The sequence below is a fragment of the Glandiceps talaboti genome, chromosome 1, assembly GCF_964340395.1.
Source record: "Glandiceps talaboti chromosome 1, keGlaTala1.1, whole genome shotgun sequence".
Lineage (NCBI taxonomy): Eukaryota > Metazoa > Hemichordata > Enteropneusta > Spengelidae > Glandiceps > Glandiceps talaboti.
Window position 1 is genome coordinate 33,481,370 of NC_135549.1, and position 22,065 is coordinate 33,503,434.

A 22,065-nucleotide genomic window follows, 5' to 3' on the forward strand; every position below is an offset into this window, starting at 1 on the left:
TTGTAGGGATTGTGGACATACACTAAATACCTTGCCCCCAGTATACAGATACGATCTGGTACTTGTAGGGATTGTGGACATACACTGAATACCTTGCCCCCAGTATACAGATATGATCTGGTACTTGTAGGGATTGTGGACATACACTGAATACCTTGCCCCCAGTATACAGATACTATCTGGTACTTGTAGGGATTGTGGACATACACTGAATACCTTGCCCCCAGTATACAGATACGATCTGGTACTTGTAGGGATTGTGGACATACACTGAATACCTTGCCCCAGTATACAGATACGATCTGGTACTTGTAGGGATTGTTGACATTCACTGAATACCTTGCCCCCAGTATACAGATACGATCTGGTACTTGTAGGGATTGTGGACATACACTAAATACCTTGCCCCCAGTATACAGATACGATCTGGTACTTGTAGGGATTGTGGACATACACTGAATACCTTGCCCCAGTATACAGATACGATCTGGTACTTGTAGGGATTGTGGACATACACTAAATACCTTGCCCCCAGTATACAGATACGATCTGGTACTTGTAGGGATTGTGGACATACACTGAATACCTTGCCCCAACTATACAGATACTAATAATGTCTACAAATGGTGTAATACATGGAAATTGAAGCTCAATGTGGGGAAGTGTAATGTAATTACATTTAGTAACAAAAAGAAACTGATTACATACAATTACAGTATTGCTGATAGTCCCCTTGTTCGTGTTCATAGTATCAAAGATCTTGGTATTCTACTTTCTTCACAGATGTCTTTTAGCACCCATATTGATAGTATTGTCAGGAAAGCTTTTAGAATGATGGGTTTTATCAAACGTACATGTGCCAATTTTTCCAACATTTCTACATTAAGATCTTTATATTCAATCAATCAATGGTTTATTCAGTATTGTTGGCCACCGGCCAAAAAATACAAACTTTAGATATACAAAAATGAACGGATCACCAGACAACATCAGGCCGTTTGAGTTTCAGAGATTCTAGTATTATCTTTTCTAAGTTTAGTGGCATAAAATATATATCTACTAAGTTTTCTGAGAGTGTCAACCTTTCGAGATGACATAAGTAATACAAATTTGTGGTGCAGTGGGGGATTATAAAAGTAATTGGCAATATATTTTGACCTTATACAAGTATAAAATGGGCATACAAGTAAAAAGTGGAATTCATCCTCTACTTGGTTTAAATTACACATTTCACAAAGTCTCTCTACTCTTGGAGTATCATTCCAACGACCAGTTTCGATTTTCAAATTATGTGTTGAGGTTCTAAATCTACAAAGCATCAGTTTGAATATTGGTTTATCAAGAGAGGTTAAATAAGGTTCCAGAGACAATTCCCTTTTAAATGAAGCATAACAATCAAGTTTTCTAGACGTATTAACACTTTCAGACCATAATTGTGTATCAATATCAATACATCTCTGTTTAAATATTTTTTAGGAATCTCAATTCATCACCAACACCTTGTTGATCCCATACCTCCCCAAAGCCAAAGCTTTGGAGTAAATGTCTAACATCTCTAGCCCAAAAATTATATTTAACTATGTCAATTTTACTTAAATGAAATTTGTAACATCTACGAATAAGTCTTTCCTCATCCATTTTCAAAATCCTCAACCAATATTTAACAATTCTACAGTATCTATAAACCTTTAAGGTAACTCTTCCCAATTCTCCTCTTATGGCAACGATGGGGGTGTTGTTGTACAATTGCAGGATGTAACGTAACATTTTGTTGTGAGTCTTTTCAGTATCTTCAGCAGGATGGAAACCCCACACTTCAGAGCCATAAAGGAGAATTGGCAGAATTTTACAATAAAAAATTTTCAATGCGACATTCGCGGGTATAGTACCATATCTATGTAGGTTACGTATCAAACTGTATATAGCTCTATTTGCTTGTTCACTTAAAGCCTTTTGGGCTTGGAACCATTTGCCAGTCCACGAAAACATTATACCAAGATAGCTTTGGAAAGAGACTACCTTTACTCGTTGACCATTGTACAACCACTTTTCATATTTTCTTAGACTTCCACCCCTTCTAAATACAATAATTTTGGTTTTATCGATATTAACCGTTAGTTTCCATTTACAACAATATTCATGCAAATTGTTTAATGAATGTTGTAAACCAATCTTAGTAGTACTAACAAATGTGAGATCATCGGCAAAAAGGAGGTAAGTAAGCTTAATTAGGCCTATTTGCGCACCAGAGAATTGATGTGTATTGCTTAGGTACTCCCCTAAGTCGTTTACAAAGATACTGAATAAGAGTGGAGATAGTACAGAGCCTTGTTGGACACCGAAGCTACATGTAAAGAAGTCAGTTATACCTCCGGCTGACCTAACACATGCCCTAACATTCTGATACATAGAACGTATTACACGATATAATTTACCCTTGACTCCACAGTTAATTAATTGATAAAACAAGCTATAATGATCAATGCGATCAAACGCTTTCTCAAAGTCTATGAATGCAATGTACAACCTCCCTTTGCTTTGAGCTAGGTAATTAGAAATAGCTGTACTTAAGATGAAAATGTTGTCTGACGTGCAGTACTTCTTACGAAACCCAGCCTGTTCATCAACAATTGGGCTATTGCTATCAAGCCAGGTATGCAGTCGATTATCTAAAATATTACAGAAAATTTTGCCAACTATTGGCAAAAGTGTAATTCCTCTATAGTTACCAACACAATCTAAGTCGCCTTTCTTGTGGATTGGAGCGATGACACCCTTTGCCCAATCAACTGGAAAGATCCCAACGTTAAAAACTTCATTGAAGAGCTTACACATCATTTCTTTAACAATACGTGGACAATTTTTAAAGACATCGGGTGTAATTCCATCAATACCTGGGGCCTTACCCAATTTAAGCTTACTAATACAGCGATCAACTTCCTCAATGACATCTTTATATGTGACCCATGTTAGAAGCCATCTTGAGTACTGCAGTGTAATTTGGTCACCATGGCAAGTAACTCAAATTGATAAAATCGAACGTGTACAGCAGAAATTTATTAAATTTTTATGTTTTAAATCAAATGTGCAATATACTTCAATAGATTACGATTCACTATGTGCTAGGTTTAAGCTTCCCCCACTGGTGAGGAGGCGAAAGTTTTTAGATGCTATTTTTGTTTACAAACTGGTCAATTCATGCTATAATTGTCCATCCATTTTGTACAAGGTTTGTTTTAATGTACAGAGCAGACAGTTACGTAATAACCATGTCTTTCGCATCAGTGCCTCCAGAGTAAATCTGAGAAAATATTCCCCAATTTTAAGATGTTTAACCACTTGTAATGACGTTTCTAAAGCAAATCCAAACATAGATTTATTTAGTCCTGTTTCCGCCTTTCGGCGTGTGCTTCAGGCTGAGTGTTTTTAATAATTTTTCCTGTTTTGTTGTTTTTATTTCTGTGTTTGCCTTTTATGTCATGTCACTTCTGTTATTGCTACCCCTTGTTTTTTCTTTTTAGTGCTTGTTTTTCCTTATTTGTTTCTAAAGGTGCCTGTAAATGGGCTTTATGCCCGTTGGTTTACCTGAATAAATAAATAAATAAAAATTTAAAAGATATTGTAGAGTAACAAGTTGGTCCATGCCATTTAACCATACAAACTTACCTGTAATTCTTTTTCATAAGAATCTTTCATCTCTTCAATCTGTTTTCTAAAGACAGAATAGACAGGGACAATTATTCAATCAGTATTTACAATCTATCCATAGTATCATTATACACTGCAATTTAAGTGGCACAAGTTGAGTTTATAAACCTTTTACTCAAGTGAATACTTAACAAAATAGCGCCAATAGCGTTGTAGCACAACTGTACAGTTTTAAAAATGTTTATCCACATGGTGATCCATGCTAGGTATAGGTGTTCATTTGCTGACTGATTATCCAGTTGCCTATCCAGCCCTGTTGTTATCTTTGCAATATACACGATCATTTGGCTGTTGCTATGGGCATGGTCATGTTGCTAGACATATTTGCATACATTTTTTGAATGTTCGTTCACTTGTCTATGAATCCCTGATGTTATCTTTGCAATGCACGTGATCATTTGGCTGTTACTATGGGCGTGGTCTTGTTGCTAGGCACATTTACATACATGTTTTGAATGTTTGTTCATTTCTCTATTAATCCTTGTTGTCATCTTTGTGAAATACACCACTGTTTAGCTGTTGCTATGGACGTGGTCATGGTTGCTAAGGATATTTGCATACATTTTTTGAATGTTTACTCACTTGCCTACCAGATGATGTTGTCATTTGACCAAAATATACTGCCATTTGGTTGTTGCTAAGGGTGTGGTAATGGTTGCTAGAGCCAATAGTGTCAAAATATTTTGAAGAAAGTCTTCAGAATAACACTTCTGGAAACATCTGACCAAGTTTCAGCCTCACTGACCACGTACTTTTTGAGTTATAAATTTGACCAATATTCACATTTTTACACGTAATTTGCATATCACTGATAAGATCATTATATGCTTAATATTCCTTCATCTATACACCCCATGATGCATCTCCATAAAATTTGAGCTGAATCTGCTGAGTAGTTTTGGAATTAAAGATATTTGACCAAAAAGACACATTTTTAGCCTTAATTTGTATATTACTGATGGAATCATGTCATGAACAAATCTAACTTTACACCCCCCCCCCACACACACACATCTGCAGACACAGAGACACATACAGACATTTCACCATGCCTATAGAACTACTGAACCTTGTTCAGTTGTGCTAATAAAACCTTGATTAAACTATACTAGTCACATTAATGTCAATGCATGCCTTATATGCCATTACAATTGTCTTCTAATTTTTTTAGAACAGTTGATTGCCTAGTATGGATTCCTTGCCATTTTTTGGAATGTAAGTGATAGTTAAGTATCCTTCAGTAAGTAGAATACTATGAGTGACTTTTAAATACATAGCATAAATCTGGCCCCAAAACCCTATAAATTCATCTTGTGCCCCTTTCAATTTACTACGAGCATGCACTTAATATATTGGTTTGTGAAACACACGTCACACACATTCTAGACATATTGGTTTGTGAAACACACGTCACACACATTCTAGATATATTGGTTTGTGAAACACACGTCACACACATTCTAGATATATTGGTTTGTGAAACACACGTCACACACATTCTAGATATATTGGTTTGTGAAACACACGTCACACACATTCTAGATATATTGGTTTGTGAAACACACGTCACACACATTCTAGATATATTGGTCTTTGCACTGCACTAAATGGATGGATGATGGATGGAACAATTGTTAGAATCATATCACAAAATGTTATGTACTATAAAGCATTGCTTGAATTAAAGTAGGCATGTTTATGGAATAAACAAGAAAGAATTGATGGATATTCATCTCACTGTGTGGAGTACTGTTTTCACAGATTTGTCAAAGAGTGGCATCTTATATTGTGTATCTATCTAACGAGTTCAATCAACACAGAAATTACTGATATGTCATTGTTTCACTTACTGATTCTGCATATATAATGTATCTTTTGCATTCTGTAACTGAAGGAAGCTGTTGACATCAAAATATCATATAATCAGACATTTTGTAATCTAGTTATCAAAAGGACAAAAGATTCAGTTCTGTTCAGAAGCAGTTATTGGGTTGTAAGTAAAGGTCACAGTAGTCGAGTAATGTTGACATATTCAAGTGTCTTAGCCAATCAAAATACAGGATACAGTCCTGTCAGTCTAGTTCTACTTGTCCAGGCTTTCTAGCACCATGATACTACAGTACTACAGTGTAGCACCATGATACTACAGTACTAGTGTAACACCATGATACTATAGTACTACAGTGTAACACCATGATACTACAGTACTAGTGTAACACCATGATACTACAGTACTACAGTGTAACACCATGATACTACAGTACTAGTGTAACACCATGATACTATAGTACTACAGTGTAACACCATGATACTACAGTACTACAGTGTAGCACCATGATACTACAGTACTAGTGTAACACCATGATACTACAGTACTAGTGTAACACCATGATACTACAGTACTAGTGTAACACCATGATACTACAGTACTAGTGTAACACCATGATACTACAGTACTACAGTGTAACACCATGATACTACAGTACTACAGTGTAACACCATGATACTACAGTACAACAGTGTAACACCATGATACTATAGTACTACAGTGTAACACCATGATACTACAGTACTACAGTGTAATACCATGATACTACAGTACTACAGTGTAACACCATGATACTATAGTACTACAGTGTAACACCATGATACTACAGTACTACAGTGTAACACCATGATACTACAGTACTACAGTGTAACACCATGATACTACAGTACTACAGTGTAACACCATGATACTACAGTACTACAGTACAACACCATGATACTACAGTACTACAGTGTAACACCATGATACTACAGTACTACAGTGTAACACCATGATACTACAGTACTACAGTGTAACACCATGATACTACAGTACTACAGTGTAACACCATGATACTATAGTACTACAGTGTAACACCATGATACTACAGTACTAGTGTAACACCATGATACTATAGTACTACAGTGTAACACCATGATACTACAGTACAACACCATGATACTACAGTACTACAGTGTAACACCATGATACTACAGTACTACAGTGTAACACCATGATACTACTAACAGTACTACAGTGTAACACCATGATACTACAGTACTACAGTGTAACACCATGATACTACAGTACAACACCATGATACTACAGTACTACAGTGTAACACCATGATACTACAGTACTACAGTGTAACACCATGATACTACAGTACTACAGTGTAACACCATGATACTACAGTACAACACCATGATACTACAGTACTACAGTGTAACACCATGATACTACAGTACTACAGTGTAACACCATGATACTACAGTACTACAGTACAACACCATGATACTACAGTACTACAGTGTAACACCATGATACTACAGTACTACAGTGTAACACCATGATACTACAGTACAACACCATGATACTACAGTGTAACACCATGATACTACAGCACTACAGTACAACACCAACACCATGATACTACAGTGTAACACCATGATACTACAGTACTACAGTGTAACACCATGATACTACAGTACTACAGTACAACACCATGATACTACAGTGTAACACCATGATACTACAGTACTACAGTACAACACCATGATACTACAGTGTAACACCATGATACTACAGTACTACAGTACAACACCATGATACTACAGTACTACAGTGTAACACCATGATACTACAGTACTACAGTACAACACCGTGATACTACAGTGTAACACCATGATACTACAGTACTACAGTACAACACCATGATACTACAGTGTAACACCATGATACTACAGTACTACAGTGTAACACCATGATACTACAGTACTACAGTGTAACACCATGATACTACAGTACTACAGTGTAACACCATGATACTACAGTACTAGTGTAACACCATGATACTACAGTACTACAGTGTAACACCATGATACTACAGTACTACAGTGTAATAGTAAACATTCATACATGTTTGGAAGCTATTCTGTGTTGTTTTACCCAATTTTGATTACACACATCTTGTCCAATATGTAACTGTCAATAAACTGAACTGGAGTGATATGATTGGATGCAGAGTGGTAGATATTGGCATCATTTTGTTGCAGAACAGCAATCACACAGTTCATCTTTAGTCATTAGTGGAAAGGGGTGAGAAAAGTGACCACAATGGCAGTGACCTTTCTGTAAACCACTACCATAGTCTTGCCCAAGACTTCAAATCACTTGTCTGGGTCAAGTAGAAGGCCATTATTTTTAGCCCTGATTGATTCAAGACATACAAGTACATCTACCCAGTCTACATGTATATGGGTCTGTATATCAAATGTCACATACAAAGTAGGAAGAGGTGTATGGCTGATTTCAGACAAAACAATCTATAATTATAATGTACTCAAATATATTTCATTTCCTTGTAATTCATAATAAAAGTTATAAATTTACCTTTCTTGTTTCTTCTTGACTTTTTCTTGTAACTATAAAAAAATATAAACAAATGGCACTGAAGCACAACTGCATACTATGGGAAGTATATTTAGAGGGTTTGATAAATGGGACAAGACACTGATTTGCTTTGGTAAAGGGGAACAAAAATGAGGTGGATTTCATGACAGCTGCTTTAGTTGATGCCCAGTGAGTCATGGAAAGTCACTTTCACTACCTCTGCATCGCCAATATCTACCACTCTGTCAATTGTATGGAAATAAAACAGACATCACCCAATAGTCAGGGAGAAACAATAGATACAGGCACTATGGAAGACATCACCCAATAGTCAGGGAGAAACAATAGATACAGGCACTATGGAAGACATCACCCAATAGTCAGGGAGAAACAATAGATACAGGCACTATGGAAGACATCACCCAACAGTGAGGGAGAAACAATAGATACAGGCACTATGGAAGACATCACCCAATAGTCAGGGAGAAACAATAGATACAGGCACTATGGAAGACATCACTCAACAGTCAGGGAGAAACAATAGACACAGTCACTATGGAAGACATCACCCAATAGTGAGGGAGAAACAATAGATACAGGCACTATGGAAGACATCACTCAACAGTCAGGGAGAAACAATAGATACAGGCACTATGGAAGACATCACCCAACAGTGAGGGAGAAACAATAGATACAGGCACTATGGAAGACATCACCCAATAGTGAGGGAGAAACAATAGACACAGGTACTATGGAAGACATCACTCAACAGTCAGGGAGAAACAATAGATACAGGCACTATGGAAGACATCACCCAACAGTGAGGGAGAAACAATAGATACAGGCACTATGGAAGACATCACCCAATAGTGAGGGAGAAACAACAGACACAGGCACTATGGAAGACATCACCCAATAGTGAGGGAGAAACAATAGACACAGGCACTATGGAAGACATCACCCAACAGTCAGGGAGAAACAATAGATACAGGCACTATGGAAGACATCACCCAATAGTGAGGGAGAAACAATAGACACAGGCACTATGGAAGACATCACCCAATAGTGAGGGAGAAACAATAGACACAGGCACTATGGAAGACATCACCCAATAGTGAGGGAGAAACAATAGACACAGGCACTATGGAAGACATCACCCAATAGTGAGGGAGAAACAATAGATACAGGCACTATGGAAGACATCACCCAATAGTGAGGGAGAAACAATAGATACAGGCACTATGGAAGACATCACCCAACAGTGAGGGAGAAACAATAGATACAGGCACTATGGAAGACATCACCCAACAGTGAGGGAGAAACAATAGATACAGGCACTATGGAAGACATCACCCAATAGTGAGGGAGAAACAATAGATACAGGCCCTATGGAAGACATCACCCAATAGTGAGGGAGAAACAATAGACACAGTCACTATGGAAGACATCACCCAATAGTGAGGGAGAAACAATAGACACAGGCACTATGGAAGACATCACCCAATAGTGAGGGAGAAACAATAGACACAGGCACTATGGAAGACATCACCCAATAGTGAGGGAGAAACAATAGACACAGGCACTATGGAAGACAACACCCAATAGTGAGGGAGAAACAATAGACACAGGCACTATGGAAGACATCACCCAATAGTGAGGGAGAAACAATAGACACAGGCACTATGGAAGACATCACCCAATAGTGAGGGAGAAACAATAGACACAGGCACTATGGAAGACATCACCCAATAGTGAGGGAGAAACAATAGACACAGGCACTATGGAAGACATCACCCAATAGTGAGGGAGAAACAATAGACACAGGCACTATGGAAGACATCACCCAATAGTGAGGGAGAAACAATAGATACAGGCACTATGGAAGACATCACCCAACAGTGAGGGAGAAACAATAGATACAGGCACTATGGAAGACATCACCCAATAGTGAGGGAGAAACAATAGACACAGGCACTATGGAAGACATCACCCAATAGTGAGGGAGAAACAATAGACACAGGCACTATGGAAGACATCACCCAATAGTGAGGGAGAAACAATAGATACAGGCACTATGGAAGACATCACCCAACAGTGAGGGAGAAACAATAGACACAGGCACTATGGAAGACATCACCCAATAGTGAGGGAGAAACAATAGATACAGGCACTATGGAAGACATCACCCAACAGTGAGGGAGAAACAATAGACACAGGCACTATGGAAGACATCACCCAACAGTGAGGGAGAAACAATAGACACAGGCACTATGGAAGACATCACCCAACAGTGAGGGAGAAACAATAGATACAGGCACTATGGAAGACATCACTCAACAGTGAGGGAGAAACAATAGATACAGGCACTATGGAAGACATCACTCAACAGTCAGGGAGAAACAATAGATACAGGCACTATGGAAGACATCACCCAACAGTGAGGGAGAAACAATAGATACAGGCACTATGGAAGACATCACCCAATAGTCAGGGAGAAACAATAGACACAGGCACTATGGAAGACATCACCCAACAGTCAGGGAGAAACAATAGATACAGGCACTATGGAAGACATCACCCAACAGTGAGGGAGAAACAATAGATACAGGCACTATGGAAGACATCACCCAACAGTGAGGGAGAAACAATAGATACAGGCACTATGGAAGACATCACTCAACAGTCAGGGAGAAACAATAGATACAGGCACTATGGAAGACATCACCCAACAGTGAGGGAGAAACAATAGATACAGGCACTATGGAAGACATCACCCAATAGTGAGGGAGAAACAATAGACACAGGCACTATGGAAGACATCACTCAACAGTCAGGGAGAAACAATAGATACAGGCACTATGGAAGACATCACCCAACAGTGAGGGAGAAACAATAGATACAGGCACTATGGAAGACATCACCCAATAGTGAGGGAGAAACAATAGACACAGGCACTATGGAAGACATCACCCAATAGTGAGGGAGAAACAATAGACACAGGCACTATGGAAGACATCACCCAACAGTCAGGGAGAAACAATAGATACAGGCACTATGGAAGACATCACCCAATAGTGAGGGAGAAACAATAGACACAGGCACTATGGAAGACATCACCCAATAGTGAGGGAGAAACAATAGACACAGGCACTATGGAAGACATCACCCAATAGTGAGGGAGAAACAATAGACACAGGCACTATGGAAGACATCACCCAATAGTGAGGGAGAAACAATAGACACAGGCACTATGGAAGACATCACCCAATAGTGAGGGAGAAACAATAGATACAGGCACTATGGAAGACATCACCCAATAGTGAGGGAGAAACAATAGATACAGGCACTATGGAAGACATCACCCAACAGTGAGGGAGAAACAATAGATACAGGCACTATGGAAGACATCACCCAACAGTGAGGGAGAAACAATAGATACAGGCACTATGGAAGACATCACCCAATAGTGAGGGAGAAACAATAGATACAGGCCCTATGGAAGACATCACCCAATAGTGAGGGAGAAACAATAGACACAGTCACTATGGAAGACATCACCCAATAGTGAGGGAGAAACAATAGACACAGGCACTATGGAAGACATCACCCAATAGTGAGGGAGAAACAATAGACACAGGCACTATGGAAGACATCACCCAATAGTGAGGGAGAAACAATAGACACAGGCACTATGGAAGACATCACCCAATAGTGAGGGAGAAACAATAGACACAGGCACTATGGAAGACATCACCCAATAGTGAGGGAGAAACAATAGACACAGGCACTATGGAAGACATCACCCAATAGTGAGGGAGAAACAATAGACACAGGCACTATGGAAGACATCACCCAATAGTGAGGGAGAAACAATAGACACAGGCACTATGGAAGACATCACCCAATAGTGAGGGAGAAACAATAGACACAGGCACTATGGAAGACATCACCCAATAGTGAGGGAGAAACAATAGATACAGGCACTATGGAAGACATCACCCAACAGTGAGGGAGAAACAATAGATACAGGCACTATGGAAGACATCACCCAATAGTCAGGGAGAAACAATAGACACAGGCACTATGGAAGACATCACCCAATAGTGAGGGAGAAACAATAGACACAGGCACTATGGAAGACATCACCCAATAGTGAGGGAGAAACAATAGACACAGGCACTATGGAAGACATCACCCAATAGTGAGGGAGAAACAATAGATACAGGCACTATGGAAGACATCACCCAACAGTGAGGGAGAAACAATAGACACAGGCACTATGGAAGACATCACCCAATAGTGAGGGAGAAACAATAGATACAGGCACTATGGAAGACATCACCCAACAGTGAGGGAGAAACAATAGACACAGGCACTATGGAAGACATCACCCAACAGTGAGGGAGAAACAATAGACACAGGCACTATGGAAGACATCACCCAACAGTGAGGGAGAAACAATAGATACAGGCACTATGGAAGACATCACTCAACAGTCAGGGAGAAACAATAGATACAGGCACTATGGAAGACATCACTCAACAGTCAGGGAGAAACAATATATACAGGCACTATGGAAGACATCACCCAACAGTGAGGGAGAAACAATAGATACAGGCACTATGGAAGACATCACCCAATAGTGAGGGAGAAACAATAGACACAGGCACTATGGAAGACATCACCCAAAAGTGAGGGAGAAACAATAGACACAGGCACTATGGAAGACATCACCCAATAGTGAGGGAGAAACAATAGACACAGGCACTATGGAAGACATCACCCAACAGTGAGGGAGAAACAATAGACACAGGCACTATGGAAGACATCACCCAACAGTGAGGGAGAAACAATAGATACAGGCACTATGGAAGACATCACTCAACAGTCAGGGAGAAACAATAGATACAGGCACTATGGAAGACATCACTCAACAGTCAGGGAGAAACAATAGATACAGGCACTATGGAAGACATCACCCAACAGTGAGGGAGAAACAATAGACACAGGCACTATGGGAGACATCACCCAACAGTGAGGGAGAAACAATAGATACAGGCACTATGGAAGACATCACTCAACAGTGAGGGAGAAACAATAGATACAGGCACTATGGAAGACATCACCCAATAGTCAGGGAGAAACAATAGATACAGGCACTATGGGAGACATCACCCAACAGTGAGGGAGAAACAATAGATACAGGCACTATGGAAGACATCACTCAACAGTGAGGGAGAAACAATAGACACAGGCACTATGGAAGACATCACCCAATAGTCAGGGAGAAACAATAGATACAGGCACTATGGAAGACATCACTCAACAGTCAGGGAGAAACAATAGATACAGGCACTATGGAAGACATCACCCAACAGTGAGGGAGAAACAATAGATACAGGCACTATGGAAAACATCACCCAACAGTGAGGGAGAAACAATAGACACAGGCACTATGGAAGACATCACCCAATAGTGAGGGAGAAACAATAGACACAGGCACTATGGAAGACATCACCCAATAGTCAGGGAGAAACAATAGACACAGGCACTATGGAAGACATCACTCAATAGTGAGGGAGAAACAATAGACACAGGCACTATGGAAGACATCACCCAATAGTGAGGGAGAAACAATAGACACAGGCACTATGGAAGACATCACCCAACAGTCAGGGAGAAACAATAGACACAGGCACTATGGAAGACATCACCCAATAGTGAGGGAGAAACAATAGACACAGGCACTATGGAAGACATCACCCAATAGTGAGGGAGAAACAATAGACACAGGCACTATGGAAGACATCACCCAATAGTGAGGGAGAAACAATAGACACAGGCACTATGGAAGACATCACCCAATAGTGAGGGAGAAACAATAGACACAGGCACTATGGAAGACATCACCCAATAGTGAGGGAGAAACAATAGACACAGGCACTATGGAAGACATCACTCAACAGTGAGGGAGAAACAATAGACACAGGCACTATGGAAGACATCACCCAACAGTCAGGGAGAAACAATAGACACAGGCACTATGGAAGACATCACTCAACAGCCAGGGAGAAACAATAGATACAGGCACTATGGAAGACATCACCCAATAGTGAGGGAGAAACAATAGACACAGGCACTATGGAAGACATCACCCAACAGTGAGGGAGAAACAATAGTCTAAGAACACTACCATTATCTCAAACACTACAATCATCTCAAACACTATACCATTATCTCAAACACTACAATTACCTGAAACACTACAATTACCTGAAACACTACAATTATCTCAAACACAACCATTATCTCAAACACTACAATTACCTCTAACACTATAATTACCTCAAACACTACAATTACCTCTAACACTATGATTATCTCAAACACTACAATTACCTCTAACACTATGATTATCTCAAACACTATGATTACCTCAAACACCACCATTATCTCAAACACAACCATTACCTCAAACACTACAATTATCTCAAACACTACAATTACCTCAAACACTACAAATAAAGTACAATCTTATACACTACTCAAACAATATATTCATTATTTTTCCTGCTGGTACTTTGACAATTGACTTACCTTGGCAAGTTCTTCCCTGGTGTGCAACAACTCTGACTGGTACTGTTGCTGCAATAATTGAAATTAATGAATAATAGGAGAGATAACAGTTACATGTGGTAGTACTATACTTCTTCTGTAATTAGGTTCACAGATGTACTTAATACATAAAGTACTTACAAAGTTTACTGACAATACATACCATGAACCAATCAAAATGCAATGTCTGGCATTGATTCCATGAACCAATCAAAATGCAATTTCTGGCATTGATACCGTGAACCAATCAAAATGCAATGTCTGGCATTGATACCATGAACCAATCAAAATGCAATGTCTGGTATTGATTCCATGAACCAATTAAAATGCAATGTCTGGCATTGATACCATGAACCAATCAAAATGCAATGTCTGGCATTGATTCCATGAACCAATCAAAATGCAATGTCTGGCATTGATACCATGAACCAATCAAAATGCAATATCTGGCATGGATACCATGAAGTAATCAAAATGCAATGTCTGGCATGGATACCATGAACCAATCAAAATGCAATGTCTGGCATTGATACCGTGAACCAATCAAAATGCAATGTCTGGCATGGATACCATGAACCAATCAAAATGCAATGTCTGGCATTGATTCCATGAACCAATCAAAATGAATGTCTGGCATTGATACCATGAACCAATCAAAATGCAATGTCTGGCATTGATTCCATGAACCAATCAAAATGCAATGTCTGGCATTGATTCCATGAACCAATCAAAATGCAATGTCTGGCATGGATACCATGAACCAATCAAAATGCAATGTCTGGCATTGATTCCATGAACCAATCAAAATGCAATGTCTGGCATGGATACCATGAACCAATCAAAATGCAATGTCTGGCATTGATACCATGAACCAATCAAAATGCAATGTCTGGCATGGATACCATGAACCAATCAAAATGCAATGTCTGGCATTGATTCCATGAACCAATCAAAATGCAATGTCTGGCATTGATACCATGAACCAATCAAAATGCAATGTCTGGCATTGATACCATGAACCAATCAAAATGCAATATCTGGCATGGATACCATGAAGTAATCAAAATGCAATGTCTGGCATGGATACCATGAACCAATCAAAATGCAATGTCTGGCATTGATACCGTGAACCAATCAAAATGCAATGTCTGGCATTGATACCATGAACCAATCAAAATGCAATGTCTGGTATTGATTCTATGAACCAATTAAAATGTAATGTCTGGCATTGATACCATGAACCAATCAAAATGCAATGTCTGGCATTGATACCATGAACCAATCAAAATGCAATGTCTGGCATTGATACCATGAACCAATCAAAATGCAATGTCTGGCATGGATACCATGAACCAATCAAAATGCAATGTCTGGCATTGATACCATGAACCAATCAAAATGCAATATCTGGCATTGATACCATGAACCAATCAAAATGCAATATCTGGCATGGATACCATGAAGTAATCAAAATGCAATGTCTGGCATGGATACCATGAACCAATCAAAATGCAATGTCTGGTATTGATACCATGAACCAATCAAAATGCAATGTCTGGCATGGATACCATGAACCAATCAAAATGCAATGTCTGGTATTGATACCATGAACCAATCAAAATGCAATGTCTGGCATTGATACCACGAACCAATCAACATGCAATTTCTGGCATTGATTCCATGAACCAATCAAAATGCAATGTCTGGTATTGATACCATGAACCAATCAAAATGCAATGTCTGGCATTGATACCATGAACCAATCAAAATGCAATGTCTGGCATTGATTCCATGAACCAATCAACATGCAATTTCTGGCAGTGATTCCATGAACCAATCAAAATGCAATGTCTGGTATGGATACCATGAACCAATCAAAATGCAATGTCTGGCATTGATTCCATGAACCAATCAAAATGCAATGTCTGGCATTGATACCATGAATCAATCAAAATGCAATGTCTGGCATGGATACCATGAACCAATCAAAATGCAATGTCTGGCATTGATACCATGAATCAATCAAAATGCAATGTCTGGCATGGATACCATGAACCAATCAAAATGCAATGTCTGGCATTGATACCATGAATCAATCAAAATGCAATATCTGGCATGGATACCATGAATCAATCAAAATGTTTGATGTTGACTGAAAAGAAGTAACCCAGCATGATGAAAAACAAGTGTGTTACAGCAGTGAACAACTTTTGAAAACCTAAATTTTGTTAAATATATGAAGTATGTAATGTGTTATATAACACAAGTGCCATCATCAAGAGAAGAAAGAAAGGCTATGAAGTAACATGGGTTGGAATAAAAAAGTCTGACGGTGTCTTTATTTCACTTACTGTACATCGTTGTTTCCTTGGGAGTTGAAATATTTAAATATTCTCTATATATTAGCATGTACCAAATGTTAAAATTGTCCATCATCTGTACCAAATGGTATATTGTCTGTCATCTGACTACTCAATACCTTGTTATATTGTGATACTCTAACACCGCCCAGTGTTCATTTTTACCTCCTGTTAGGGTACGGGAGGTATTAAAAGGGGGATGTCTGTCTGTCTGTCTGTGTGTCTGTCTGTGTGTGTCATTTTCTTAAAAACGGCTGGCTCAATTTGAGCGAAATCTGTTCATGTTAATTAGGGAAATTTGCATATCAATGAAATCAACTAATTAACCCTTGTGACGCCGACGACGTAGCACTTCCGCAATCCACGCTATGTCGTTGATATCAACGACAACAGGGTACTTTGCATATGCTGTCAATAAAGTGACGTTGTAATGGGTTTATCACTGTCCCTCCCCTATACCCATAATAAGTAATGCTGTACACGATGTTATCTTATTAAATATCAATCAATCAATCGATGCAATTTATATAGCGCCAATTCCACTATGACAAGAGTTCAAAGGCGCTGTACAGTCAAAATGTTTTAGAAAACTCGTAGCTGTTTTCCAGTGAAGAAGGTCTGATAAGTATCTTGGAGTGAGTCCATTGAGGGACTTGTATGTCATGAGCAAAAGTTTGAACTTTATTCTGTCCTGAACTGGTAGCCAGTGTAGTTCCTTTAGGAGTGGTGTTACATGATCATATTTCCTGGCTCGCATGATGATTTTTGGCAATATTAAATTATTCAGGCGGGAAACAGTCACGTGTTCGATTTTTCACACTTTTTGCCGCCGAATGCAAATAGCGCCTACTTAGCAATGCCTAATATGGAGGCCGCTATGAATATGGATGTTGACCTTCCACATTATGCTAATATATTGAACGAAGTAAACCCGAAAGACAGAGAGTTTTTCACTTGACATTTTCTAGACAGTGATAGCGATGATGATGAAGAATTTTACATTTCTAAGGGAGTAAATTTTGTCCTCCTAGAACGTATCGAAAACCCTCCTGATGACTTCGACTTTTGGACTGACATCATCAATGGCGGGTCCCGCAATCGCGCGATCTTGCCGATGACAAACCACAGGTGCCAATGCCGTACGATTACTCCTACGTGTTGGTTTACATGAACTGATAAAGACGTTATGGCAGGATCATGTGGCAGGATCTACATCGTTGTCTTTTGTCAGATTTTTGTTTACAAACGAAGTGTTAGATATAATTGTTCGTGAGACGTATTGTTATGCTGCTATCTATTGACTTACATGTATGCAGTATTTGTATATGCAAATTTGTTTGTATTTACTGTAAACATCAACGGACTGTACTTGTTGATTTTATGATAAATATTTTACCCAACACCCATACTATCTGTCTATTAATTTTTACAGCTAATTTCCAATTGTAATCCTTGTATTTATCAAAAAGATAAATTTCACATGCTTTTTAGACCAAAAACATGTGTTTTATACCAATTTTCCACAATTTCTTGGTAAAGTTACTGACCATACATTCATGTAAATTAAAATTCAATATTTCATAATTATTGATATACTTGTAGATGAGACCATATCCCACCTGTTTTGGTGTAAAATGATCACTATCAAACATTGTGTACAACTGTGTGCAACCTAAAAAGTCCTTGGTCTAGGGGGTCATTTGCATGGAAAGTCTATGGCATCTTAAGGGTTAAGCAATATCTTAAGACATACTTCAATTTCAATATAATTTAGTATATTTGTTTAACATAACAACATACATTTGTCCTATAAAATTTGATGTACCTTACAGCGTTAATGAATAATTTGCATAATTAATTATTTTTGGTAATTAGGCTATATCTTAAGAATGCATACTTCAATTTCAATATAATTTAGTACATACGTTAACCATAAGAAAACGTATATGTCCTATAAAGTTTGTTGATGTACTGTACAGTGTTAATGAACAATTTGCATAATTAATGATTTTCGATAATTTGGCCATATCTTAAGAAAGTATACTTCAATTTCAATATAATTCAGTACATACCATAGGTCACATTAACGCGTTATTTGTGCATATTTGACGCCATATTTGACACTAGGGATGCATTTTTTAGGATGTATGCATCACTGGGGACTCGTTATAAACAGGGGACAAATGCGGCTTACTGTTGGCAAACATATGGTTGTCATCTTTGCTTCGAAGTTGTAGAACAAGGCATTGTGGATTTAGTCAGATCTGACTGTAACTACCTTCTAGTTCTAAATCTCTATATGTAGTGTGACCTGTGAAATTTGAATATGACCCATCGTATGCAAAACGTTTCAACAGTTTCATGTGCCCCGTGACCATTTCCTGACATGGAGCACATCTTGGGTAGTTTAGAAACGACGTGATATTATCATTACTATTCCATGTGATTGGTTACTTATTAACAGACGTGGTTAGAATTTAGAAAGGGTTTCCATCCATAGCACAGCCATTACGGCAAAGCATCTTCCCTCACAAGCGAAGTGATGATTAAATAGACCACATCGGTGGACAGTAGTCTATGCTGAAAACTTCATACTGCCATGTCACCATTTCATTCTCACTAAAACTGAAACATTTTTTTGACCTTCGTTATGGGACCGAATGAATTTACAGTTCACTACATGCTCTTCGAAGCTTCGTCTGGGGTGAACATGGTTCACAATGAAGGCATCGTTCAAGAATAAATTATTATCTTGTGTATACCAAATTAATAGTTCTCATCAGCGACAAAAATTTGTATCAAACTTTTACAATTGTGTCGCTGTCAAATTGAAAGTTCACGCTGTTGTTCATACTTAATGTCGTTGGAACTTAGTTTCTGGATTGCGGTATTGTATCATAGTGTAGTTCGAAATCGAAAGTCTAGAAAGATGAAATTAAACTACTGTATAGAGTATTGTTGCATATAAATGTTTTCTTTTTGGAAGTGCAAACTATGTACTTGTATACGGTGTGCAGGAGAATGACATATTTACATGTAGAGTGCATGCAACTTTGGAAAAGACTAAATTAGGTAATGGGATTTTGACGCTAATTTTGGTCAGGTCATGTATCATGTACAAATTGTTTGTGAATGCCGTAGGATGGTAACTTGATACACAAATTAGTTGAAAATCAGTCTTTCCAAATGAGACAAATTCCCCTGCAAACAGCTGCTAAGATTGTGTGTCATTCAGGATTATTCAAATATGCGGCATTTGCATGTGAAAAAACCCAGATATAGGGAATAATTATATTTTGGTGATTACTTGCCAGTGAGTCATCACAAGTTCTCAACCTCCAAACATACAGTCAGTCATATGCAAAATAGGGTCCCAGGCGCCGCCAGTTGTATGTTTAAACTGTGCTCTTCAAATCCTACTTAGATACAAACATTACACCTCTTTATATGATTGGTTTCTGTGTTTCAAGTCTATACCTACCTCTAAACTTCCTAGCTGTTCTTTTAACATCTTGTTCTCTTCTCTCTCTGTGTCAGCTCGTAGTCTTAACTCTAAAGAGGAAAAACATGAAGTTCACTTTATACTGGCATGTCAAATTCAAATAGAACTCATGATAACTCACTTCAATTAATTGTTTCAGAAGTCAAAGTCTAGTGCAGTTCAGATCCTGTGTTGACATACATGTAGTGCAGTTCAGATCCTGTGTTGACATACGTCTAGTGCAGTTCAGATCATGTGCTGACATACATGTAGTGCAGTTCAGATCCTGTGTTGACATACGTCTAGTGCAGTTCAGATCCTGTGTTGACATACATGTAGTGCAGTTCAGATCCTGTGCTGACATACATGTAGTGCAGCTCAGATCCTGTGCTGACATACGTCTAGTGCAGTTCAGATCCTGTGTTGACATACATGTAGTGCAGCTCAGATCCTGTGTTGACATACATGTAGTGCAGTTCAGATCCTGTGTTGACATACATGTAGTGCAGTTCAGATCATGTGTTGACATACATGTAGTGCAGTTCTGATCATGTGTTGACATACATGTAGTGCAGTTCAGATCCTGTGTTGACATACATGTAGTGCAGTTCATATCCTGTGTTGACATACATGTAGTGCAGTTCATATCCTGTGTTGACATACATGTAGTGCAGTTCAGATCATGTGTTGACATACATGTAGTGCAGTTCAGATCCCGTGCTGACAGTGCAGTTCAGATCCTGTGTTGACATACATGTAGTGCAGTTCAGATCATGTGTTGACATACATGTAGTGCAGTTCAGATCCTGTGTTGACATACATGTAGTCGTGCAGTTCAGATCCTGTGTTGACATACATGTAGTGCAGTTCAGATCCCGTGTTGACATACATGTAGTGCAGTTCAGATCCTGTGTTGACATACATGTAGTGCAGTTCAGATCCTGTGTTGACATACATGTAGTCGTGCAGTTCAGATCCTGTGTTGACATACATGTAGTGCAGTTCAGATCCTGTGTTGACATACATGTAGTGCAGTTCAGATCCTGTGTTGACATACATCTAGTGCAGTTCAGATCCTGTGTTGACATACATGTAGTGCAGCTCAGATCCTGTGTTGACATACATGTAGTGCAGTTCATATCCTGTGTTGACATACATGTAGTGCAGTTCAGATCCTGTGTTGACATACGTCTAGTGCAGTTCAGATCCTGTGTTGACATACATGTAGTGCAGTTCAGATCCTGTGTTGACATACATGTAGTGCAGTTCAGATCCTGTGTTGACATACATGTAGTGCAGTTCAGATCCTGTGTTGACATACGTCTAGTGCAGTTCAGATCCTGTGTTGACATACATGTAGTCGTGCAGTTCAGATCCTGTGTTGACATACATGTAGTGCAGTCCAGATCATGTGTTGACATACATGTAGTGCAGTTCAGATCATGTGTTGAGATACATGTAGTGCAGTTCAGATCCTGTGT

The 22,065-nt window shown here is 38.8% G+C and overlaps 1 protein-coding gene across 1 annotated transcript in view; it reads right to left on the reverse strand.

Moving 5' to 3' along the window:
- LOC144435964 (GRIP1-associated protein 1-like) overlaps positions 1-22,065 on the reverse strand; it is a 143,769-nt gene that overhangs the window by 35,606 nt on the left and 86,098 nt on the right. The window contains exons 10-14 of the mRNA XM_078124612.1: positions 20,585-20,655; positions 14,726-14,773; positions 8,129-8,160; positions 5,559-5,606; positions 3,667-3,712 (exon numbers count right to left, since the gene is read on the reverse strand). Coding sequence (XP_077980738.1) covers positions 3,667-3,712; positions 5,559-5,606; positions 8,129-8,160; positions 14,726-14,773; positions 20,585-20,655 — 245 coding nt within the window. The remainder of the gene's footprint in view (positions 1-3,666; positions 3,713-5,558; positions 5,607-8,128; positions 8,161-14,725; positions 14,774-20,584; positions 20,656-22,065) is intronic.